Here is a 27,167-nt window from a genome sequence, read left to right on the forward strand (position 1 = left end):
AGTGAGAGACAGAGTGTGAGTGGGGAGGGGCAGAGAGAGGGGGACACAGAATCCAAAGCAGCGTCCAGGCTCTGAGCTGTCAACACAGAGCCCAACGCAGGGCTTGAACCCATGAACTGTGAGATCATGACCTGAGCTGAAGTCTGACGCTTAACCGATGAGCCACCCAGGTGCCCCTTTTAGCTGATACTTTTAACAAGTTTTATTATGAGGTTCCCCTACTAATTGCAAGCAAATAATTGCAAAAGGAAAGTAAAGACAAGTAAAAACTACCAAGGACAGAGTTAACAATCAATAGAAAGGGAAGAGAGAGAAATCTACAGAAAGGACAAAAACATTTAAAGAATCTCATCAGGGATGCCTGGGTGGCTCAGTCGGTTGAGTGTCCGACTTGGGCTCAGGTCACGATCTCACAGTTTGTGAGCCCTGCGTGGGGCTCGGTGCTGACAGCTCAGAGCCTAGAACCTACTTCGGAGTCTGTGCCTCTCTCTCTCTCTCTCTCTCTCTCTCTCTCTGTCTGCCCCTCCCCCACTCACCCTCTGTATCCCTCTCAAAAAAAAAAAAAAAAAAAAGAATCTCATCAACAGACTCATGCTCGCACTATGGGACAAATAGCCTCTAGAGCAATAATTAATGTTTGTAATATTGACCTTTGGCATCAAGAAGAGATTAAATTATTCTCAGTGTCTTCTAAGAAAGCAAGGAAATATGTAATATATTTTAATATGATCTTCACTGCAATGATTAAAATAATTTAATAAATTATGCATTTCCTTGATGGTTCTGGAAACAATATGAACTGTACATAGTTTGCAAGGTGCTCTTCATTCTTCTTCTAACCAAAATAATTTTAATAGGAACACAAAATTGTCATATAGATCAATAGAGAAAAAAGATGGCTTTGAAACACCAATTTTGCTTTATGAGAACTTTTGGTCCAAGGTGAAAAGTAGTTTGCTAAGAGCCACAGTAAAATTTTATGCAGATTAAACTTTAAGATATATAGTCCCTTACACCAGCAAAAGCATACCCTTAGCTGTGTTGACATCTCAAATGTCTTATATTGGCAAGATACCAGGATTTTTGTCTGTTTATTAAACACGGCCATCATCCAAGCTATAATCAGAAAAACAAACGGTTATTTACTAGTAATGCTACAAAACAATAGGACTATTTATCAGTACTGAACTGATGTGTATTCTTCCTTTTTAAAAATTTACAGGTTATGACATAACTTGAATTCAAGTTGTTAAACCAAAATGCATTCTTTAACCCTCATTTGAAAATTCTAGTGCAAGCAAAGATGCCTTCTCTGGTTATAGTTATCTAAATCATCCAAAATCAAAACACCAAAGCAAAAAAGAATAATGATGGTAAAATAAAATTACAATGAAAATCATAAAAGCACATTTACAAACAAAATCCATAACTAAACTTTTAAAGTATAAGATCTAAAAGAATTCTTTTAATGTAAAATATATTTCTGCCATTTTATTCTTTTACTTAAAAAGAAAACCAGGAATAGGAGTGCCTAAACTTTTCACCAGATTAATTCACTTGCCCTACGATTACAGTTATGATAATACATTATGCCAAGATCTAGACAAATGCTTAATGGACACTTAACAGCAATGGAGAATCTTTCAGGTAGATTAATCAAATCATTCTTCACCTGACGTAGCAAATTCTTATACCGTGAAATCTTTCAAAGTATGTAATTTAGAAAAAATACAAAATATGTAGGTGAAAGCATTTGTAACCCAAATTCTCAGAAACAGAAACTCAAGTACGCATTTGTAAATCAGTGTTTAAAAGCCAAATAAAAATTACTAACACTTTAAGCAAGGTTTTACCATCTTTAAAATGTAGTAATAGTGTAATATGAGCATAGATACTTCTCTGTCATCTGTATAACCAAAAAGAGACTAGTAACATTTTAATAAATTAGCTAATAATAGCATAAAATCTGACAAACTTAGTTATTCTCAGCAGAAGTACTTGGCTGGGTAAAAATAAATTCAGCGCTATTTGTGGAAACATGGGTTATATTTTGAGGTGGTTTTGAGATGGCCAATATAAACAAACACAAAAGCTTTATATTAAAATGTTCTTAGTATACATATAAATTATTTGGTTTAAAGCTGATGAAACTTAGTGTGCAATTCTGAAAGTTTACCATATTTGAAATATATACTGTGTTCATGTATAAAATATGTCACTAAACAGTTGATGTAACTGTAATCATTTATAAATCTGAATAAACTGCATTTAATGAATATTCAAAGACTCACAATAAAACTTAATGTCTGTACTATTATGATTATATTAAGGTGGAGTCATTTGTGACATCTTCCCTTTTTTAAATAGCTCTATATACTGTTACCCAATTCATTAAAACCAAATTATTTTCTTTCTAAAACGTTTTTAAACGTTCATCTATTTATTTTGAGAGCCAGAGTGAGAGAGAGTAAGCAGGGGAGGGGCAGGGAGAGGGGAGAGAATTCCAAGCAGGCTCTGGGCTGCTAGCACAGAGCCTGATGCAGAGTTTGATCTGACGAATTGTGAGATCATGACCTGCACTGAAATCAAGAACCAGACGCTCAACAACTAAGTCACCCAGGTGCCTCTGTTTTCTTTCTAATATTTACCTTTGTTTGGAATGATTCATCTTCTAAATACTAAAGTGTCAAAGAATTAGAGAATTTCCAGTCTAGAAGAATCTTTAGAGTATACCCGTGCAGGTGATCCCAATGCTTTGCATCAGAAGTCCCCGTGGTTCTCAGTCAAGTGTGGATGGCCAGGCCCCTTCCCACCCACTCAGCAAGCCTGGGACTGGGCCTGCAAATAACCCCCATCCCACCCCAGGATGACTCTCGTCTAAGTGTCTAGGGATCACTGGCAGCAACAACACTGTGCACCCATCCTCTTCCCTAAACCAGGGATCCTACCGCATCAACATCCCATGGTAGCCATTTCTCCCTCCAACTAGTCTCTCCTCAACTCCTACAGATAACTCTGACTCCTGGGGCTGCCCATTACACATCAAATGGAAGCTTCTGATAGAAACCTGTACGTTCAAAACATAAGGTCATTTAACATGGGCTTATACAAATACCCCAACGCAAAGACAAACTGAAGAATTAAATACATGAAGAACTGACCTGTTTCTTCTGGTATTTGTTTATCACTTTCAAAAACAAGGCATAACATCTGGAACAGTTGGCCAAGGCTGCACAGCAGTCATGGTAAGAAGTAAGTTTGCTGCAGAAATGCCAAATGGGAAAATAAAAATAAACTTTGGTTGTTTTGTTTTGTTTTGGTTTCCAGAAAGCTCAAATACACATAGGGTTACTTTATTTTTTTTTAATATAGTTTATTGTGAAATTGGCTTTCATACAACACCCAGTGCTCATGCCAATAACTGCCCTCCTCAAAGCCCATCACCCACTTTCCCTTCTCCCCCATCCCCATCAACCTTCAATTTGTTCTCTGTATTTAAGAGTCTCTTATGGTTTGCCTCCCTCTCTCTCTGTTTGTAACTATTTTTTTCCCCTTCCCTTCCCCCATGGTCTTCTGTTAAGTTTCTCAAGACCCACACATGAGTGAAAACATATGATATCTATCTTTCTCTGCCTAACTTATTTCACTTAGCATAATACCCTCCAGTTCCAACCATGTTGCTGCAAAATGGCAGGATTTCATTCTTTCTCACTGCCAATATTCCATTGTATATATAAACCACATCTTCTTTATCCATTCATCAGTTGATGAATATTTAGGCTCTTTCCATAATTTGGCCATTGTTCAAAGTGCTGCTATAAACATTGGGGTACATGTGCCCGATGCATCAGCACTCCGGTATCCCTTGGGTAAATTCCTAGTAGTGCTATAGATTTTTATAGATTCCTATAAAAATATAACTTTTTGAAACTAACCCAAGAGGAAATATGGCTGGATATATAGCCACTAAAGAAAGTGAATCTGTGGTCAATGATAGACACAAATCTTACACACACACCAGGATAAAATAACTTTCCAAGCAAGTCCTACAAACTTTTCAAGAAACAGATAAGTTCAATTTTCAGGAATTCTTCGATAATAGAGAAAAAGTGGGAACACTTCCCAACTCATTTTATGAGGCTGGTATAAACTTGCCACTAAAACCAAACAAGGACAATACAAAAGGAAAAGTACAAGTTTCATCTAACGCATAGATGAAAAATCCTAAACAAGATATTAGTCAATTCAACCTAGCAATGTATAGCAGCTTAACATCAGACAACCTATTAATCTGTAATCTACTATATTAATGAATTTAGAAAAGAAAATCTACATAATCAAAATAGATACTAGGTAAGCATTCAAGAAAATCTAACACCTATTAGTGCAAGAAAATTCTTCCTTAACCTTCTGAAGGGTATCTACAAAAACCTGCAGTAAATATTATTTTTAACTGGTAAAACCACAAAAGTATTTCTTTCAAATATTTTCTTTCAAATATTTCTCTGCAGGAGAAAGGCAGCAGGTCCAACACTCTTACAACTTTGTATGGGACATCCTGAGTGATACAATTAGAAAGAGGTGGGGACAGCAGGGAAGAGTTGTAATGATGAGGAAAAAAACCCGAAACTATTCTTATTTGCAGACAAACTGCATACAAAATCCAAGACAATCTATAGACTAATGCTTAGATGTAAATTTCATTAAGATTCCTGGATTAAAATTAATAAGCAAATATTAAATACTATTTATGTACACCAGCAACAGCCTATTAGGAAATATTTTATATACATATTTTATAGTCAGCATGTGCTATTACATTAGTTTTGGGTCTCCAACACAGTGATTTGACAATTCCATACATTATAACATATTCACCATGATAAGTGTAGTCACCATCTGTCACCATACAAAGTTATTACAATATTACTGACTGTATTCCCTATGCTGTATTTTCTTCCCCATGACTTATTTTATAAGTAGAAGTTTGTACCTCTTAGTCCCCTCAAAAATATGTTTAGAGATTGCATTCATAATTGCAGCAAAAGCCATGAAGAAATAAATCTGACAAAAGATGTGCAAAATCTTTTTGGAGAAAAAAATAAAATTTTATGGAAAAATATAAAAGAAGACATCATAAATGTTTATTGGTGGAAGACTCAGTAGCATAAAGGTGTCAATTCTCCACTCTTGCATCCCAATTGCTCTACATACTCAGTGCTGTTCTATGAAAAATGCTAAAGTTCCTATCCCAGACCTTAGCTGATTCTCCAATTCATGAGAAAGAGGGAAGAATTTGGACGTTAAAGGAGAAAAGAGGCAAAGGACTCATCTTACCTTACAGCAAGACTTAAATCTATTAACACTGGAAACTGTGTGGTACTGGTCTGAGGACGGACCAAACAAAGTGCCTAGAAACAGACCTACAAGTATAAGGAAGCTTGCTTGTGTTTAACTAACTAGGCATTTAGAATCAGTGCAAAAACAAAATGCCATGTTCAATAAAAAGTGCTGGGACAACCGACTATCCACGTGGAAAAAAAATGAAAATTGGATCCCTACATGCCACCATGTATAAACACAAAACTTATGATTTTACAGTGCTTCAAAATGAGAGTGATAAGTACCCCAAATTAAGTATCCAGGCAGGAAAGCACAGTGCTGAAAATCAAATCTGGACTCATCCTCATACTGTGGTCAATTACCAATTCAGTGTTCGGGAAATTTTCTATTTTGCTAAACAATTACAGTGAAGTTCAAGAAATGCCCAGGTCTCTTGAGAAGGATAATTATGTTAAAACATTGGCTCAAGGAGCAGTGAGGGAGGAAATATAATAATTTAAAGACTGTTCTGAAATTAAACATCTTGCTTTAAAGCAACCTGGATTCAGATGGTCATCACTCCTGGAGTGAAGTGTGAACATGATTAGTGAATGTGTGAGCCAAAGTTCAGTCAAACAACTGAAATAAAATAACCTTCTCTTACAAATCAGGTCAGATGAGACTTTGTAAGCAACGTTCCCCTTTTTGAGTTAAAACCCTTAAGTACCGTTTCCAAGTGTGCTAGAAAGTTTACCATGTTTTGTGATATAGCTATTTATCTCCAATAAGCTAAGAGGAATTTTTGTTTGTGTAAAAACCCTAGGATAACTCCTGACTCACCAAAGAACTAAGGTGACTTACAATGGATGAATTTAGAATCGCATTAGAAAACCATATGAAATGGAGTCATCAGTTTAAATCATTTTTTTTGAACTTAGGCCATTAGATTTACTTTTTTTTTTTTTTTAGGTGCAGAAGCAAAATAGGATTCCTTGCCAGCCACACACACGCGAATATTAAAGATACCCCCCCCCCCCAAATTTAAGCCTTAGCATTTGTGTAAGGCTGCTTTGTTTTCCTAGTCCACCTACCTGAATATTCTGGCAATATTGGTGCAGACATCCTTGTCAGCCATGTACTGTCCCATCACCGTGCAGAGCTGGGGGAGGGCACTGATGCTTAGCAACTTACTTCTTGCTGGTGGTGAATCAACCAAGTTTCTCAGTGTAGCAGTCATCTGGGATAAAAGCACATTTGCGCCATTTTGTTTTTAATTGGAAAATACAGCAATACTAATCAGTACAACACGATTCATCCTACAAGCTTCATTAAATCAGTAGCAAAACCAAGCCCCTTTTAAGCATCTCCTACTAGAGAACATGGGCCTAAGGACAAGTAGCATGAAAAAAAAAATGGATACAAAGAGAGCCTACTTTGGTTCAAAGGTGAAGAATGAGAAATTCATGTTAATAAGCAATTATTATACCAAAACCCTAGGGTTAAATAGATCATCATCCGGGTTTGTTAGCTGTCCATAATAAGACTTTCACTTCACACTGAGACATGCGACATCAGTTCCACAGATTAGAAATCTCATTTCCAGGGGCATCTGGGTGGTTCAGTTGGTTAAACGTCTGATTCCCACTCAGGTCATGATCCCACGGTGTGATTTTGAGCCCCGTATCGGACCCCACTAGCAGTGGGGAGCCTGCTTGGGATTCTTTGTCTCTCTCTCTCTGCCCCTCCCCCACTCACATGCACACACGTGCATGCACACTCTCTCTCAAAACAAATAAACTTTTTGAAAAATATTAAAAAAAGAAACCTCTCAGTCCATAGTCTTTTTTTTTTTATGTTTATTTATTTCTGAGACAGAGACAGAGCATAAGTGGGGGAGGGGCAGAGAGAGAGGGAGACACAGAATCCAAATCAGACTCCAGGCTCTGAGCTGTCAGCACAGAGCCCGACGCGGGGCTTGAACTCACAGACTGCGAGATCATGACCTGAGGCAAAGTCGGACTCTCAACTGACTGAACCACCCAGGTGCCCCTCAGTCCATAGTCTTAAGAGTAGCATCAAATATTGCTGTGACCAAAGGATATTTAAGACTGTTAGTTTCATTCTCTTCCAAGAGACAAGTATTTATTTCTTGCATATTTGTCTTATTTTATAAAAAAATGTTTAGGAGAGCTATCTTTGTCTAAAAGTGAAGAAGAGAATAATTTAGTAAATCCAATTTAGTAAAGTTTAGTAAAATTAATGCTGCTGTTACCTAATATGTTTTTTTTTAAGTCTCTCCTTTTCAATTTAAATTTTAGTTAGTTAATATACAGTGCAATATTGGTTTCAGGAGTAGAATTCAGTGCTTTTTCACTTACATACAACACCCAGTGCTCATCATAACAAGTGCCCTCCTTAATACCCATCACCCATCTAGCCCATCTCCCACAATCCTCCATCAACCCTCAGTTTGTTCTCTATCATTAAGAGTCTCTTGTGGTTTCCCCTTCTTCTCTCCCCCCCTTCCCATATGTTTACCTGTTTTGTTTCTTAAATTTCACACATGAGTAAAATCATGTGGCATTTGTCTTTCTCTCATTAACTTATTTTGCTTAGCACAATACATTCTAGCTCCATCCACGTCATTGCAAATGGCAAGATTTCATTCTTTTTTATGGCTAATATTCCATTGTATATATATGCCACATCTTCTTTATCCGTTCATCAGTCAATGAACATTTGGGCTCTCTCCACAGTTTGGCTATGGTTGAAAATGCTGCTGTAAACACTGGGGTGCACGTACCCCTTCAAATCTGTATTTTTGTATTCTTTAGGTAAATACCTAATAGTACAAATGCTGGGTCATAGAGTAGTTCTATTTTTAGTTTTTTGAGGAAGTTCCATAATGTTTTCCAGAGTGGCTGCTCCAGTTTGCATTCCCACCGGTAGTGCAAGAGGGTTCCCCGTTCTCCACATCCTCGCCAATACCTATTGTTTCTTGTGTTAATTTTAGCCATTCTGACAGGTGTGAGGTGGTATCTCATCAAGGTTTTGCTTTGTATTTCCCTGATTATGAGTGATCTTGAGCATCTTTTTATGTGTATGTTAGCCATCTGGATGTCTTCTTTGAAAAGTGTCTATTCAGGGCTTCTGCTCATTTCTTAACTGGGTTGTTTGTCTTTTGGGTGTTGACTTTGATACTTTTTTATAGATTGTGGATATGAACCCATTATCAGATATGTTGTTTGCAAACATCTCCTCCTATTCCTTAGGCTGCCTTTTAGTTTTGTTGATTGTTTCTTTCACTGTGCAGAAGCTTTGTATCTTAACGAGGTCCCAATAATGTTTGCTTTCATTTTCCCTTGATTTTGGTGATGTGTCTAGTAAGAAGATGCTGTGACCAAGATCAAAGAAGTTTCTGCCTGTGTTCTCCTCTAGGATTTTGATGCAGTATGATCTTTCCTCATGGAACAGTACAGACAGGCTCTTGGTTAAGAAGAGCCAGCTCAGGATTTGGATTCATGGTCAAATCCCAGCCCCACCACTCACTAGCTTTGGTTAGTTTGTGAACCTTCTGGGGAACATTTTTCTCATCAGTAAAGTGGGGATGGTGATAATTGCCCTAGAGTTGTGAGGATTCAATGAGACAAGATGTGTGAAGGGCATTACCAATGCCCATCACCAAACAGGAGTTCAAATATCGTATGTCCCATTCCCACATTTTTTGTGGGACTTCACACCCAAAATACAGAAGAGAGATACCTGTCCTTAGAGTCAAATGGTAGAGACTCAAGTCCCAAATCTCTTTCTAGTTATGTGACTGAGGCACCCACTCATTGCACAACTTCCCCATCCTTTCATCTGTGAAAAGGGGTTCCAATCCCTGCTCACCTCTTGGGGTGGTTGTGTGTATAAAATGGAAACATGGGACAATGTTTTTGTGCATTGTAAAGCATTATGTAAATATAAGGCTTCATTATAGTCATAAATAAACTTTAAAAACAATTATTAAGGTACATATCTTTGATTAGTTTTCCTTTGTAACAACAGCAACAAAAAGATTTTGTTAAAATATAACTACCTTGAAATCAGAGAAAATAAAAATAATGCTTCAAGTAAATGTGTTCAAGCCTTTTGAAGTCAATTCAATTACACAGCAATTCAGTAAAGTACTCCCTGAAAGCTTCAGCATCCAAAACATTGGAGGGGAAAACAAACCACTTGAGCATTCCTCTTCACCGTGGATCTATACAATATGGTCTCCTAAGCTAAGGAATGGTCTTGTGTGAAGGCTAATAAATCATTCTAGGCTTTCCAGGCCATCACCACCATAAAATGGAAAATTCTCATCATCAGACCCTGGCTCTATCTGTTCTCCTTCTCCAGAGACAGCCCAGGCACTCACTCAAGCACCGCTGTTTACATCAACCCGAGGAATGACTCACAAGCTTTCCCAACTCAGAGTCCAAAGAGCTCAGATGCCCATGTGAATCCTGACCTGAAGCCAGGCCATCAGACGCCAGGGAACATGCATTCTAATCATCATGCACAGAAACATGTCCTCTTCCCTGGTCCCTAAGGCTTCACGGATTGGGCACCTCGATCTACTGCCATCCTCTTGTTCCCCACATCCAGCCTCTGCTGTCAGCAAAAGGAACAGTTTTCTTAGGAGCTTTGATTTTCTTGTTTAGGCCTCAGTTTTTTCCCTCTCTCGACCATTTTTCTTACCTCATGAGAAAAAGTTAAAACAGCTCAAGGTTCTTCTACTCCCAAACGCAGCTTTGATTCAATGGCCCGAGTCAAGAGTGGAGGCACACGTTTACATGTGACATGGCCTCTCCATGTACTGCACGTGTCACATTGTGGGGAGTGTGCAGAGCTGAGTGAGATGTGACACCAAGTATTGCCAGGTGTGTCAGCTGTGATGCTGGTAGAATAACTTAAGTGCAACATGAGCCACATACTTGAAAAATACACAGTAACACCTCAATCTATGCCACTACCGTCAACCTGGTTGTTCAAGCCCCAACCTCAGTGACATCCCAGAACCATGTCTTTCTGCTTTCTGTCACCACAAGCCCTACTAGCTTTTTGTCCACTTCTCCTGGGATAAGATTCCATCTTCAGACCATGGTCTACAAGGCCCTGTATGATCTGACTCTCACCAACCCCTCAAACTTCATCTCCTACCTTACACCCCCCCACAAGCTGTTTAATGTTAGGTTATTTAGTATTATGTTTTATTGTCTGTCCACTCCTCTATACTCGAAGCTTTAGTGAGGGCCTATGCACGGTCTTTTCATCATTGTGCCCCTATGCCCAAAGCCAGTGCCTGGCACACAGTGGGTCCTCAATAAACATTTGTGGATGGAATGACTGAATGGGTGACTACTATAAAGGAAAGACTGGGATAAACAGAAAGGTTAGGATATCAGAAAGTCATGAATTAATCAGACAATATCTCTGAAGTAGATTTTAAGGTGATTTTAAAGGAGCAGAGGAATAAAAAATAACGGATGAAAGAAAAATGGACTTCCTGGAGGGGGCCCAGTTCTCTGTGCATTCTCTATTCCATCTTATTGATTATAGCAGCTCCTTTCTAGGCGCTAAACTCTTCCCCCTTCACACCTAAGGGTCACCTGTTCTTCCTCTTCTTTCCATCACCGGGATTGCTGGTTCCATTTAAGCCTGTGTCACCTCCTTCCCAAACTCTACAGACCTCTCAACAGGCTCTTTCCAGCCTCTCCCCTGCCTTGTTCATCTCTCCACATGACTCCCTGTGGCCACAGGAAGCATCTCAAACTCTAACCTTCCCTGTTCAAAGGCCTCCTCTGACTTCTGCTGGCCTATCAGGCACAATGCATATCTTAAGGGTGCTCACTCTTCACAGTGTAGTTCACGCCTCCAAGCTCACCTCTTGTCCCCCTTCCTCTTTTCAAATGCTGCACCACACTCACATCCTTTGACAAGTCCAGAATGGCCTCTTCAATCCCTTTCCCACTTCTTCTCCAGCCTGTCCATCCCCTGGACCAGCTCAGGGTTACTTTTCTGTGGAAAACCTTTCTGTGCAGACTTTTCGGCACCTGGTCACGATCTCCTCTAGGCTAACAGACCATCCTGTTCATGCCTGTACCATGCCCAGCACAGAAGCAAAGCCACGGTTTCATGCACCCTCTCTCCCACTGTGAGCTCCTTTGTATACAAATGGTTTCTTATTCTTCTTTCTACTGTGAAGATAGTAAATAAAAAGCCCACAAAAAGCTGGCAGGATGAAGCACAGAAGAAGGGGATAAAAAGGAGACGAGGAGGAGAAAGAAGAAAAGGAGGACAAAGAGCTGAAGGGACAAGGGAGCAGAAAAGGAGGACCTTCCCCTTTAAGAAGACTCTGGCAAAAAAGTGCAGGGGATTAACAGAGGCCTGGTGGTAAACCAGGGCTCAAAGCCCTGAGGGCTGCAGATCAGGAGGAGGTCACCAGGGGGAGGAAGCAATGCAGGCCCCCCATTTTGAGAGGCTGGCAGGGAGCCACCAATCTCACTGCTGGGTGGGGGTGGGGCTGACCACCGAGCACAGACAAGGGGCTGTTTCTGGGAAAAATGTAAAAGATCAGTGGGAGGAGAGTCTAGTTAAATACTGCCGTGACAGTGAAGGCAAATTTCTAGTCAACCCACTTAACTCTCAGCCTTGCTCCACCTTTTAACAGAGATATATTTGCAGAAATCACTAATGAGTTTTCCATCCCCCCCCTGGAAAGCCCACCCAATGGGCCTGTCCCTAAAACAGGAGTTCACCGAAATCCAAGCTTTATGCTCCTGGAAGTGTATCCATCTCTTAACTTTCCATTGTAATTTATATTGTTCCTAACCCTAGTTATGTACTTTTCTGTTTTATTTTGGGACACAAAAAAGAAGCGCAAGTGACATGGTTACATAGATGCCTGTTGAGCTTCTAAAGGAGCGGTTCCCAGGTGTCATCTCACAAAGCAATAGCAAACCAAAGAACATGAGTTTCGATTCTTTTTTTCCTGTCTCCTAACAGTGCAACTGCAAGGGGGCAGCGAGGCAAGCAGTGGGAAGAAGAAAAAGGAGAAGAATATAGAACTGATCATCTCCCAAGATGATTAATAAGAATTTAGTCATCCTTGCTTATTAGTAGTGGTTAGATGATGTCTGAGGCATCGCCCACATTTTTGGTATGTATCAAGAAAGAAACATTCTGGTGTGATTCCCGTTACTAATTTACTCCTGAAAAATGACAGAGCTACACTCTACAACTTTATGGTGCTCATTTTTTCTGAGGCAGCTTCTTCTCTCCAGTTTCCCCAAATTTCTTGTTCATAAGAGGTACTGGGCCTCACCCTCCATCAGAATCTCCAAGAAAACGTCTGATGGCTTTGGCAAAGCTGTCCTATCTAGCACTGAACGTTCTCACTGTGTAGTCAACACTGGGAGATGCATTTTATTTTATTTTTTTAATTTTTTAAAAATGTTTACTTATTTTTGAGACAGAGAGAGACAGAGCATGAGCGGGGGAGGGGCAGAGAGAGGGGGAGACACAGAATCCGAAGCAGGCTCCAGGCTTCCAGCTGTCAGCACAGAGCCCAACACGGGGCTCGAACTCACAGACTGTGAGATCATGACCTGAGCCGAAGCTGGACGCCTAACCAACTGAGCCACCCAGGTGCCCCATGGGAGACGCATTTTAAAGGGAAAGATTACATTGAGAAGTGATGAGATGATTCATGAAGCTTTTATAATTTATAAACAGCATTTTAGTACAGTAAAATTAGAATTCAAAAGCACCTATTTTTTTCAAATAGGCACTTTTTCATTATAGGCACTTAATTACCAATTTCAAATTATGTTCTTAACTATTAATTGAAATACTTCAGCAAACACAAGAAATCATTGTCTTAAAACATGAGGCCTTCCTGATTTACATCACAGGATTTAAGAATGACAGCACAGGGCACCTGGGTGGCTCAGTCGGTTCAGCGTCCGACTTCAGCTCAGATCATGATCTCATGGTTCATGGGTTCGAGCCCCACATCAGGCTCTGTGCTGACAGCTCAGAGCCTGGAGCCTGCTTTGGATTCTGTGTCTCCCTCTCTCTCTGCCCCTCCCCTACTTACGCTCTGTCTCTCTCTCTCAAAAATGAATAAACATTAAAAAAAAATAATTAAAAGAATGACAGCATAGGCCCAGCAGCTGGGGCCTCATTCCTGCAGCCTCTCCTGCAGGGGCAAGGGGCAGGGGGGCACATGGCAGGGTGGGCTGTTTGGTTGACTTGAGCCTCCACATACTGTGCATTTCCAGAGAGGACAGCCTTCTCTCTTCCCTTTGGACCTTCATCCATCAGAATCCTCAGCCCCCAGGGGACTAATCAGCCTCTGCCCTAGAAGGCATTCCACCCTGAGGACTGCTCCAGAGCAGAAGGGCTTGCAGATCACAGTCCACCACAGAACTCCCATTACGGTGCAGCACAAGTTCAACAGGCTTTTTGGCTGGCCCTGGAACTTCACCATCAATCATGGTATTGTTCCTTGGAGAAACACTTTTCCCTATTTCAAAAAAACCAGGTTTCAAAGAAACGGTTTGAACACAACACAACTGAAGACTGCACCATTAATTTGAAAATTATTATGTTTCCTCTACCAAAATCGGCATCAAGATTCAGTTTTAGTTATTTTTCTATATTGAATGCTATCATGGAAAGAATTTGAGCAGCTTACTTTATGGTTTTTAAATCTATCCTGTGAACGTGATCTCATTTGCTCCCTACACCAGCCCCCTAAGGCAGACAGGAAAGGTATTATGAGCCCCACTTTTCAGATGAGAAAACTGAGGCTCAGAAAGTCCACCGGCTACCAGGTAGGTGAACATCCTAAGCTCTGACTCCTTGTTTGTTGTCTCCCCCTCTCCTTTTGGCTATCTCTAAAAGCATTCATTTTATTTCTCAATCACCTGGAATATCCATAACCAAAATCCCTCGAGCTTTATCTCAACTTAACTGCCAACTGCAAAATGGTTCACTTCCCGCTGATGATGTGAAAGAATAAACACAGCCGCCAGAGACCACAGATAGTGTAAAATGATTTAAGAGCCAAAGCCACACCATTTTCCAACCTCAGCAAAACCATCTCCCTCTATTAATAAAAGCACACTCATTTTTTGGATTTGTGCCCAATTGCGACCACAATATATGCCTAACCCAGAGCCTCTGTGGTAACCCAAGAAGTTTCATATTGTCTCATATATGATTAATACAGTTCTGGCTGAGATGAGAGAAATCAATGATGCCACCTACACATGAAACCACCAGCACCCAAATTCCTAAGTGTTTTATTGGAGTTAAGATATATGCACATGAAAGTGATAATAATTCAAAATCCTTGATAATGCTTGGTGCCTGGCTATGGAGCCCACTTGGCACATTCCTATCATGGGTGTCCTACTTCAGCAGGAAGTGGTTCCGTCCTCCTCAAACACCCAATGCCTTGCTCAGAGACTAACACTCGCCTGTGTTCGTGATTGTTTCTCCATTTACTGTCTCTATGTCAGTTACTTTAGTAAAATGAGGAGCTAGCTGATTCTGCTAGTTGCAGCTATTACATGTATCAGCATACTTGAAGTTTTGAATGTTGTATAAACTATGTAGTATGTCAATATGGTAAAATGAGGAAAATGAATCGGAAAAAGATAATGTAATACCAAGAACTACCAAGTAATAACACCAATTTTCCTAATTACATGTTGAAGTTAGTGACATTTCTTTATTGCCAGAACTAATATGTCTACAATGAAGAGATGAGGCTGAGCAGATGTGACAGTAATTAAGAAGCAAATGTCAGATGCCTGGGTGGCTCAGTTGGTTAAGTACTGGACTTCAGTTCGGGTTATGATCTCATGGTTTGTGGGTTTGAGCCCCTCATCAGGCTCTGTGCTGACAGCTCAGTGCCTGGAGCCTGCTTCGGATTCTGTGTCTCCCTCTCTCTGCCCCTCACTCACTCCCACTCTCTTTCTGTCTCAAAAGTAAATCATCATTAAAAAAAATTTTTTTTTAGGGGTGCCTGGGTAGCTCAGTTGATTAAGTGACAGACTTAGGCTCAGGTCATGATCTCACAGCCCGTGGGTTCGAGCCCCAGGTCGGACTCTGTGCTGACAGCTTACAGCCTGAAGCCTGCTTTGGATTCTGTGTCTCCCTCTCTCTCTGCCCCTTCCTCACTGAAGCTCTTTCTCTGTCTTTCTCTCAAAAATAAGTAAACATTAAAAAAAATTTTTTTAAAGAAGTAAATGTTTCTTCCCAGAAACAGTAGGCATAGGAATATTTACTTCCCACTCTTGATGTTCCTTCCTTGTGAAGAGATACTATCTAGCATAATACTCCCGACCCATCTCTATCCCTTACTTCCTGACTAGGGAGCACAGGATGCTCTCCTCTGCTCCTTCTGAGGCAGATACAGCTTGTGATGGTCTGATTCAGGGATTCAGGTTGAGAATGTATGTCTGCCTCACCTATAAATTATAAGTTCCAACCATGATGATAACTTTCTCCCCATCCCCATCTGCCTTAGTTTTTCTCTTATTTCTAGGTTCAAACCCAAGACACTACATTACATGTCTGGAGTCTCTGACTCTCCTCAAATCTTTTTACTTGTTTTATTTATTTTTTTAATGTTTATTTATTTTTGAGAGACAGAGAGACAGAATATGAGTCAGGGCGGGGCAGAGAGAGGGAGACACAGAATCTGAAGCAGGCTCCAGGCTCTGAGTTGTCAGCGCAGAGCCCGATGCGGGGCTCGAACTCACAAGCCATGAGATCATGACCTGAGCCGAAGTCGGATGCTTAACCGACTGAGCCACCCAGGCGCCCCTCCCCAAATCTTTAGATATGCTATCCCTGGAGAATCTGAGGTGAGCAAGAGTTACCTATTCATAGGTCTTTCCCAAGAAAGGGAGGAGAAGTGAAGAGGAAGGGCCAGGGCTATGACTGCCACCCCCCATGCCAGTTGGCTGATTAGGTTTTTTTAGTTATACTGGGTATTCCTTATAGGAAAGAAGCCTCCTAAGTAGCAAATGCTGGTCCCCTCTCCACTAACAAATACATCATTACAAAATTAGCAAGCCTAGTGGCCAATACCAAAGATTGTGACAAAAAAAGTTTCATTTCATCTCAAAAACAATATACTGATAAGCAAATTGAGCCAGAAATAGTACTCTAGTTAACTGTACTATACAATTCAATTTCCTGGTTTTCATAATGTACGATAGTTATGTAAAATGTCACCACTGGGAGAAGCTGGGTGAGGGGTACACAGGACTCCTCTGTACTATTTTTGCAACATCTTGTGAACCTATATTTGGTTCGAAATAAAAGTTAAAGAAAACAAGCCAGACACAAAAAAGCACACACCATATATTCCATTGTAGTTAAATTCTAGAATAGGCAGAGCTCATCTATGGTGAAAGACATCAGAAAAACGGTTCCCTTTGTGGGTAGGAGAATGGGAATTAACTGGGAAGCGGTGGGAGGAAATTTCTGAGGTGACAGAAATCTTCTGAATTTTGACAGGGGTGTGGATTACATGGCTGTATGCTTTTTTTTTTTTTTCAATATATGAAGTTTATTGTCAAATTGGTTTCCATACAACACCCAGTGCTCATCCCAAAAGGTGCCCTCCTCAATACCCATCACCCACCCTCCCCTCCCTCCCACCCCCCTGTATGCTTTTGACTCATCAAACATTGGGGGAGGGGAAGGGGAAAAAGTTATAAACAGAGAGGGAAGGAGGCAAACCATAAGAGACTCTTAAAAACAGAGAATAAATTAAGGGTTGATGGGGGGTGGGGTAGAGGGGGAAAGTGGGTGATGGGCATTAAGGAGGGCACTTGTTGGGATGAGCACTGGGTGTTGTATGGAAGCCAATTTGACAAGAAATCATATATAAAAAAACTCATCAAACATATAAGATCTGAGCATTTCATTGGATCATAAATTATATGCCTCAATTAAAACAATAAGAAAATAAATGACCTCATTTGCCTCTTCCTACTCAAACAAAACCTTTAAAAAAGATGCTTTAAAAATATTTCTGCTTAATCATCAAATCTCCAAGAAAATTATAAGAATTTAAGAAATATAATCATGGGAATATTTGCTCTCATTTTATAGGTATGCAGTTTATTTCCTCCAATAACCAGAACAAGGTTCCATCAGGTGGAAGTTATTGCCTTGGTTCTGATTTTATGGTCTGAGAGGTAGATTTCCCATAGGCAGGGTAAGCCACAGAAAGGGAGTTAACATACTTTCCTAGTTAAGTGTGCATACTCATAATAATTAACTACCTAAATACATCTTAAAATGACTAAATATAACTAACACGAGATTTAAAGGACCCCAAGCAAGATTTACAGGTACAGTTGTTAATCACTAACATAATGTAAATCACCGCTTCACTGAATCTCCAGCCTTCAGTCAAAGGCATCACTTAAATTCCCTAAATCCTTGAAGCAGAGAATAGTTGACTCTGAGAATTTGGGGTCCATGAAGTACCCAGAATCCTACGTTGCCAATATAGCACCCCTTTCCAGATTTTAGTTTCTATCCAGCACGGTTCTCCACAGAGCTTGTCAAAGACAGAAGAACATAAAAAGATCCAAGATTTGAAATCTACTTCTAGCATCTTAATTTCTTGTGATTAATTTTTTTTTCTCATCAGAAGAAATTGCCATTCAATTAAAACTTCAGGTTTTGGAAACTCTGATTTTATTTTATTTTATTTAATAAATTTCTGCTGAGTACCAACTATGTGCCATATCCTATTCTAGTGCTTTGATTAGCTCATTAATTTTCTCAACTACACGTTACGCTGGTCCTTTAAACACGAGGAGAGCGGGGCTCAGAGGCTGAGGAGTGCTGCTAGGGTCAGAGACGAAAGGCCAGCTCAGGCATGTGCTCTCTTCACTAGACAGTCCTGTCCCAGCGCTGGGTACAAAGCCAAATGGACCTTCAGGCTTTTGAAGACGGGGTGGAGGAGGGCCACACACAGAATACAGCAGTGAACTCCAATGACTCAAAGCAGGGAGTCTACTCTGGGGCTTAGACATTTTTTTAAAAAATCAATTACATCAAAACACCTTTTCATTAAAAAAAACAAAAAACAAAAACAAAACAAAAAAACAGGGATAAAGAACTCCTACAAGCTTCCAAGACAGCACGGAGCACTGGAGCATGACTCCATCGCACCCACCTACTCCAACTTCTCCACACGAAGAACACGTGCCCTCTTCCCGTGGGTGCTCTCCACAGCATTTCCCGGAGCTGACCAACCCAGTCCGTGCTTTTAAGATCTCTACTCTCCTGTACATGGTCCTTTCTTAGTTTCCGGGCCTCTGCATTTTCTCTTTTCTCCCCCCATTCCTTAAATGTGGCCATTTTATAGAATCTGTTCTCTGACCTCCTCTACTAACTTTCTATACTCTCCCCTTGGTCTTTCTTTTTTATTTATTTATTTTTATTTTATTTTTTTAACGTTTATTTATTTTTGAGACAGAGAGAGACAGCGTGAACGGGGGAGGGTCAGAGAGAGGGAGACACAGAATCTGAAACAGGCTCCAGGCTCTGAGCTGTCAGCACAGAGCCTGACGTGGGGCTCAAACTCACGGACCATGAGATCATGACCTGAGCCGAAGTCGGGCCGCTTAACCGACTGAGCCACCCAGTCACCCCTCCCCTTGGTCTTTCTTGACTTCAACTATCACCTCCATGCAGACGGCCCTAAATCTGTTTTCTCAGCTTTACTTTCTCTGCTAAGCACCCGTTCATAACTGCAGTCGCTTACTGGACAGCCCCACTTGGCTATTCTGCTGGCACTTTAAAATTTTCAGTTAAGACTAATTACGTAATTAATTTCCTTCTCTCACCAAATGAGTTCCTTGTATAACTCTCTAATTTCTAATGATGATAGTATCATTTTCTGAACCATCCGGGCTCAAAATGTCTGAGTCATCTCTCTTGGTTTAATTCACTTTCCTTCTCCCAAATGCAAGCCAAAGTGAAGGAATGGAGCAGGGAATGACGAGGGCCATGAGGACTAACATTACTAAGAAATTTTCTCTGAGAAAAAGGAAGAAGATAACTCAGGAGATGCACTGGGCAAAGGAGGGAGGCGACTAGGGTGTGAAGGACCCTCTGGGGTGACACTTGAAGGCTTTGAGGCCAGAGAAGTGAGCCGGACATGAGAAGAGGGGAAGGAAGCGAACCATGTTATCTGGATGTCACAAAACAGTAAAAAATGTTGTATCTGAAGCAGGGAAAGAATGTATTTCTCTATGGATTAAACTCAAATTCAAATGGGTCAAGCTGTAAAACAGAAAGGTTGGAAATACAAAGGAATAAGAAAAAGTGGGAATGTTAGTTCAAGACAATCTGGGTTTTAACAGTTACATTCTAGGGGCTCCTGGGCGGCTCAGTCCATTAAGCAACTGACCTTTGGTTTCGGTTCAGGTCATGGTCTCACAGTTGGTGAGATCCAGCCCTGGTCGGGCTCTGCACTGACAGTGTGGAGCCTTCTTGGGATTTTCTCTCTCCCTCTCTCTCTGCCCCTCCCTGGCTTGTGTTCTCTCTCTCTCCAAATAAATAAATAAACTTTTAAAAAAAGGTTAAAAAATAGTTACATGATATACCTATAAATTACCTAACTATAAATGTGATACCTTGAGATTCCTTCAACTACAGTAAAGCAGCTGTGTACATGATGTTCTCAAAACGCAAGAGGACAGACAAGACACCAGGGTAATCAGAGCTTGGTTGTGATTATGACATATATAGAAGACTCTTCCCCATTCCCTAGGAAGGGGGTATGATGGAGACCACAACAAACTTTATGATGGAGGTGATTCTAGCAGTCTACCTCCACTCCCATGTTATACCTTCCCAAATGCTAGGCTTTAGAAGTCAGACGTGAACCTAACACCTCCTGATAATTCATTCAGGACCAACATTGACAAATCCCTATTTCTGTCTGTCACCTCCTTGGGCGATACAATTTACTACTGGCATTTAGGGGGCCTTGCCTTTTGTCTGGCCTATATTTGTCTTTTTCCAACTTTTGGGGGGCTCTCCTGAAATCCTAGCATTCTAGAATTCAGTAAACATACACAGTTTAAACTTCTTTAGTCCTGCCATATTACAAAGTCATATCTCCAGGTCTGTGTTAATACTTGTACTTGGCATACAGGCAGCGATGCCTCGGTTCCTCTGAGCAGCTACAGTCACCCTCTCAAAATGCTATTAAGTATATGGTAGGCAAGAACTGAATGCAGCATTGAACGTGTGTAAATACCATGATTTCCATGGTAGAAGAATGCGGCATCAGATACTATTATCTGGACACGGGGTATCTCCAGACGGTAGGCCCCTACTGGCAACTGTGTTCCTTACCTCACCCAGAACACTCCTGGCACAGAGCAACACCTGTGAAATCGATGTCTCTTGATTTCAGCCACACAGTGAACAACATAAACATATATATACATATATATATATATATATATATATATATATATATATATATCCCTCTCCCTCTCCCTATATATATACAAGTGAGAAACAACATAAAGAAAACCTTCAAGATCTCAGAACTTCATGTTTTCCTGTAAGCAGCTTTAGCCCAGATGCTGTGGAGGAGTCTTCCTTCCACACCCACTCCTTGACCTCTTCCCTTTAGCTCTATTATAATCTGCCCCGACCCTAATAACTGCAGCAATGCCTCTTAACTGGGGCTGCTGTGTGTGAGAGCTCTGCCCTCCAACAAGTCTGTGCGACTGACACAGTCCCCTCCCATCGCTTGTCAGCTTCTTGGTCTTTTCCAATTTATTGTCTAGTGCATGTTCGTCTTTCTGCCACTCTGATCTCCCCTCCTCCTCCCCATGCCCCCACCTCCAGCGGCTCCTCCAAGTCCATACTCGATAGCCTGGTGTTCGAGACTCAGGGCTGTGGCCTCTGAACCTCACAGAACCTCTCGGCTCTGGACAAGCCTACCTGCTTGGCATTCCCCAAACACACCCTATCCCATTCCCTTCGTGCCAGTTTCCCAAATCCTACACAAGCTTCCGGCTCCAGCTTCTGGGTGCCCAAGAGGGCAGCTTTGGGGAAACAGAATGACTCCAGCATTTGGGCCACATGCTAGAACGTATAGTTCTATAACAGGAGGTGCCCAGAAAGTGTGCTGAAGCTACTGAGGTTCTCCGGGTTGAAAGTCATAGAAGAGAGGAAGTCACAACTGTGACTACCCTTGTAGTCACAGTTACCTACCCTTGTTGTTTTGGTCTTGCCAGGTTCTCTCTGGCTTACAGACATTTTATTGGTACAGCCACTGTAATCAACTTATTTTTTCTATTGGACAAAGTTGCTTTTTAAAAATGTCTCATGAGCTAGAGTTACCAAGTTCTGAAAACTAGTATGAACAAACAGTTCTGTGCATGGCCAGATCTGTTTGGTTGAATTTGCACATGGGCCGGCTAGTGAATAGCCAGTCAGTGTTACACATTCACAGGAGTAGAGATTTTCATCTGCTCCTATAATGAAGTCATGTTGCTTACATTTTATCAACTGTATGATACACAACAGCTTTTCTTCCTTTTAATTAAATATGAGGGAATGTCTAGTTCAGGAAGAAGCAGCTCTCCTTCTTCCCAGATCTGTAAACACACACACACACACACACACACACACACACACACGAGTGACACTGTATAGATGGTGCAAATGGGGCCTGGTGACCATCGCAGGAGTGCATTCTCAGGTGGTGGCACTTTCTCCTGCTGGATTGTGCTCCAGGGAGAAACCTCAGGCATGTAAGCCCTGGCTATGCCAGATCCTAGAAAGGCTCAGAGGAGGGATCTGGGGACAATGACAGTGCCTGGTGAGCAGTGGCAGGCAGAGAGGAAGAAGTTACTAGAGTGCCCCTTGTTACACCACCTAGCGGGGTGCATGGATTCCAGGAAAGGAAAAAGACATCTAACCTAGTGAACCTAAGGATGCTGAGTGTAGGTGGAAGGGAAAGAAGGGGAACATGGGGATTACACTGTACTTACTGGTATACACTGGTCCTAGTTCTGGACTGGCGATCCAGGTTACAATAATACTCAGTGCTCCTTGGGGCACCTGGGTGGCTCATTTGGTTAAGTGTCCGACTACTGATTTTGGCTCAGGTCGTGATCTCACAGTTTGTGAGTTCCAGCCCCACATCAGGCTCTGTGCTAACAGCCTGGAGCCTGCTTGGGATTGTCTCTCTCCCTCCTTTCTGCCTCTCCCCCTCCTCAAAATAAATACATAAATATTTTGAAAAACGGTCAATGTTCCTTTATACCAATTGATCCTACTTCTATATAGCATATATTTTAACATGTATAAGTATATAAATATATAAATAAATATAAATATAAATAAACATATAAATTTGCATATATTTTATTTTGTTGTATATTACAACATATATTATAGTATAGTATATTTACATATATACTTATATATGTGTATATAAATGGGCTGGAAGGAGATTTTTTAATCAGACAAGAATTCTAAAAGCCATTGCATAAAAATTAAAAAGAGTGAATATCCCAAAAGGAGAACAGTTCAGAATCTGAGGTACATCCTTAACACAGAATATTGTGCAGTCATTAAAAAAAAGTAAAATAAGTCTCCAAGGGGTTCTTACAATGTATTGTTAAATGAGAACAGAGAAGTGCATAGAATATCCCATTTTTGAAAACCTATGATTGCATTAAAAGGTACTGAGCACATCAGTGTGGACAATAACTGGTTGGAACAGGAGAAATGAGGAAGGAAGAGGGTAATGGAAAATAAGGGAAAATAAGTGAGAATAGCTATTAAAAATAAGATGGTTCATGATAAAAACGTAAGAATTATATAAAATTATGCATATGTAAGTATATATACATAAAACGCATGGGAAAATGTTTGCTAAAATGCTGGAGGTGTATTATCTCAGGGTAAAAACATTTCAGGCAATTTTACACTCTTCCTTATACTTTTTTTGCATTTTAATAAGGAAATATAATAATTATATAACCAAAGTAATTATTTTCATTGAGGAAAACTTTTGAATAACTCAATAACACTGGCAGTAAGAAAATAATGTTTCTAAGCCTCCCTAGACAAAAGATGGCTCATCCCATATAATTCTGAATCATTCACGACTAAAAGGGGTTTTCATAATCTTTTTTCAAAATGGAGACAGACCACAAAGTCCAAAATTAATGATCATCACAAACACTTTAAGCATCTTTAAGGCAGGGCTCAAATCTAATTTTTAACACACTTTCCCCAAAGCTGCCAGCACCCTGAGTGCTCAATCAATCCTCATTAATTGGCAGGCACATTTCAAATCTCATGAAGTATTACATCAAAGATGCTATTATCTGATATACAAATCCTATTAAAAAGTAAAATCTCATCTAAAAATGAACATGAAAGCTGAAGCAGCTCCAATGAAAATATTTTAACTATGAAATTTAATCTGCCACAAAAGAAGTAATAAAACTAACACGGAACAAATCTCTTTTTTTCTTGCCCCTGGTCATGTTAAACAGATCTAGTTTTGCTAACCTTCATGCTTATAGTCTCAGGCCTGTGGGTCATCTCCACACCCCCGTGTTGTTAACTTCTGCTTTTTACTGGAGGTACGAGATCCATGACATTAGCTACCATGAACAATCTTCAGTCTTTGAAGCTCTAAAAGTTAAAACTCTGCATGTTAAAATTCTGGTAATAGCATGCAATTGTTTTGCAGAGAGAGGCTACTTTTTATTGTCTCAGGCCTACTTTCTCTGCAGGGTAGCGGAAATGGATTTCAAAGCCACACAGAGAGCTGTTTGGTGAAAAGCCATGGAGTGGCCTTTCCAGGGAAAATGGGCACACACGGGGGCAGAGGTGGAGAAGTGGCTGCTATTCTTGAACCCCAAGGCCAGGCACCCCCACCTGACTAGGTAACAGCCCCCTTGTTACCTGTTACACCTGGCAGGTAACTAGTGTTAGGTAACATAAAAACTAATTTTACACATATAACCTTTTCAAGTAAAATACTCACTTGGACTAACAAGTGGCCTGAGTTAGGCAGACATGTGCCACATTTCCTGGTGTTCTCATTGATTTGCTTTATCAAATTCACCAATATTTCCACAGCACCTTTGCTGATCATTTCATCGAGAAATCCTGGGTTTCCAGAAATGAATTTGATAGCCCCCATACAGTATAAAAAAGCTTCAGTGTTAGCGTGCAGGTCTTCATTTCTCAGGACCTCCAATAATGATTCTGTCAAGAAGATGAATTATGACAAATGTATAACAGCTGGAGAGAGACATTTTAAAGCACTTGCATGTGAACACCAAATATAATTTCTAAAATGTTAGTGAGAACCTACATACAGATGCTTGTTAAGGGTTACTCGTGGTGTAAATAGGAAAGCTTACATGTAGCAAAGACAAATCTCTGTAATAACAGGGACAGCAAAAGGATGGGATAATTAATATATAAATAAGAACATGTTCTTGGGGCACCTGGGTGGCTCAGTCGGTTGAGCGTCTGACTTGGGCTCAGGTCATGATCTCACAGCTCATGAGTTCAGGCCCCGCATCAGGCTCTGTGCTGACAGCTCGGAGCCTGGAACCTGCTTCGGATTCTGTGTCCCCCTCTCTCTCTGCCCCTAACCCACTCACATTCCGTCTCTGTCTCTCTCAAAAACTGTCTGCTGAGGTCAAAAAAAGAGGTCATTTATCCTATGTTGCAAAAAAAGAACTCCGCTGCCTTCCCTTAGATCAGCAATACTAATTCATAAAAGATTTCTATTTAGATAACTATTGAAGCATCTTAATTATTTAATGTTTAAGATTTAAACATTATTAGCTATTTAAACATTATGTAGCTAGCTACAGGGCAATAAAATTTCTCTACCTACATATTTGAAACACATTTGAGACACTTTCATGTCAAATGCCTACAACACCTGTCTTCCAGTTTGTCTTCCAAGTTTTTGTCATTTCTACTACATCAAAAGACCAAAAATTCCAATTATGTTAAATGCCATTAAGTGTATTTTGTCTGACAGTCAATCCAAGACCAGGAGATGAATTTTTAAATAGGCAACACTTGATAGTCACATGATGTTAATACAGACATTGAAAACAAATAGCTAACGAGGATACATTCAAAGGAATGTGGAAAACACAGAGAAGACAGAGCAACAATAGGCATCGCATCACTTCTGGAATTAGTAGAAAATAAAGATATTCTAGCCACCATTAGTGAGAACTTTGCCCCCCAAACTTCTCATTCACACTCAAGTGCAACATTCACTCGGTGGTGGTGCTGATACTCACCCAGAATGCTGTCATTTTCAATCAGAGAGTCATTCTTCTCACTTCTGCTAATTTTGAATATAAGTTTGCAGACATTAAGGAGATTCTTTCTACTCACTTTAAGCTGCGGAGAAAGGAAACACTTATGTTTTTATCGCACAGGGAAATAAAGACGCGCCGTAATTTTTTAACACGCACATCTATTTTAAAAGTGCTGTAGGAGTATTTTTAAAATGTAAAGAAGAATTCTAAGTTTAGGCTACAAACTTGCCAACTATAGTATTTAATTAACTCATTTATGGTAAATACAATATAAATGATCTTTAGCGTAAGCATGCTTTAATGATAAGCCTTTATTTCTCAGTTCATAAAGTCTCATCCTTACACGTGTGGTTATTAGTTACTTTTTAAAGAGTATATGAGGATAAAAGCGGGGAGGATGTTGAGAAACTTAACTAAATGGGGCGATTGCTTTAACGTACAAGATCTTGTAAAGGAACACAGATACCCAAATTCAGATTGAATTAACTTAGAAAAGAATACCTAGACGGGAGAAAGTACAATTCTTATCATTTAAATAAAAGAAAACCAAAAAAGTAATACTCTTTAATTAGATAATACCTATATATTCATTTTTAAGGCTATTCCTGTAATGCTTTGAGATAATGGCGTGTAATGTTCAAAGCTTAAAATTACCTTCTAAATCATAGAAAAATATTCAAGTAAATTAAGCACAGGGGAAATAAAGTATACATCAAATAAGCACAGTAGAGGGGGACTAACTACATCAAATGGTCTCAATCAGCTGTATGTCTCTCTAAAGTAGTGAAAATTAAAAATAAAAAACATCCTAAGTGATATTAGGAAATAGCTTAATAAACCGTGGAACATCAATACTACTCATATTGAGCAGTCATAAAAAGTGTAACTGTGAACACAATGTTAAAAAAAGACATTTATAACCTACTGCAAAATGGAAATATTATGTGCCCTCATTGCAAGAATGTAAAAGATGTTAGTAGGAATGAGGTCATCTAAATAAATATCTGTGTGAAAAGGATGGCATATGGGTCATTATTTTATCATTAAAAAGTATCCTTAAAATTATCTTCAACATCAGTTCGTTAAAAAAAAGATAATGGGATTTGTCAGACATGTTTTTAAAGATTCATTCTGTGCTTGATCTGCAAATACTAATGGGCTCCTACCGTGTATCAAGCACAGTGCTGTTCATTGGACGAACATGGCCAGCCCTGTGCCGGAGGGGCAGAGGGATGGAAGCATTTATCCAGAGAGTGGCCTCCATGCGCCTCCCTGCACTGGGCCCCTCCACATGTTACCTCAGAGCCACCTTGCACTTTAGGTGTTGTCATTTCCATCTGGCACCTGAGGAATCTGGGTGAGTATTAGAAGTGCAGACTCATAGTCCCCACCCAGCGGCTGCTGAATCAGAATCTGCATTTTAACAAG

The 27,167-nt window shown here is 40.2% G+C and overlaps 1 protein-coding gene across 4 annotated transcripts in view; it reads right to left on the reverse strand.

Moving 5' to 3' along the window:
- ARMC2 (armadillo repeat containing 2) overlaps window positions 1-27,167 on the reverse strand; it is a 125,729-nt gene that overhangs the window by 45,463 nt on the left and 53,099 nt on the right. For all 4 annotated transcript variants that reach the window (XM_053222392.1, XM_027057141.2, XM_027057142.2 and 1 more), the window contains 4 exons: window positions 25,719-25,821; window positions 24,431-24,654; window positions 6,414-6,559; window positions 3,162-3,261 (listed from right to left, as the gene is read on the reverse strand). In XM_053222392.1, coding sequence (XP_053078367.1) covers window positions 3,162-3,261; window positions 6,414-6,559; window positions 24,431-24,654; window positions 25,719-25,821 — 573 coding nt within the window. The remainder of the gene's footprint in view (window positions 1-3,161; window positions 3,262-6,413; window positions 6,560-24,430; window positions 24,655-25,718; window positions 25,822-27,167) is intronic.

This window comes from Acinonyx jubatus, chromosome B2, assembly GCF_027475565.1.
Source record: "Acinonyx jubatus isolate Ajub_Pintada_27869175 chromosome B2, VMU_Ajub_asm_v1.0, whole genome shotgun sequence".
In the NCBI taxonomy this organism is placed as follows: Eukaryota; Metazoa; Chordata; class Mammalia; order Carnivora; family Felidae; genus Acinonyx; species Acinonyx jubatus.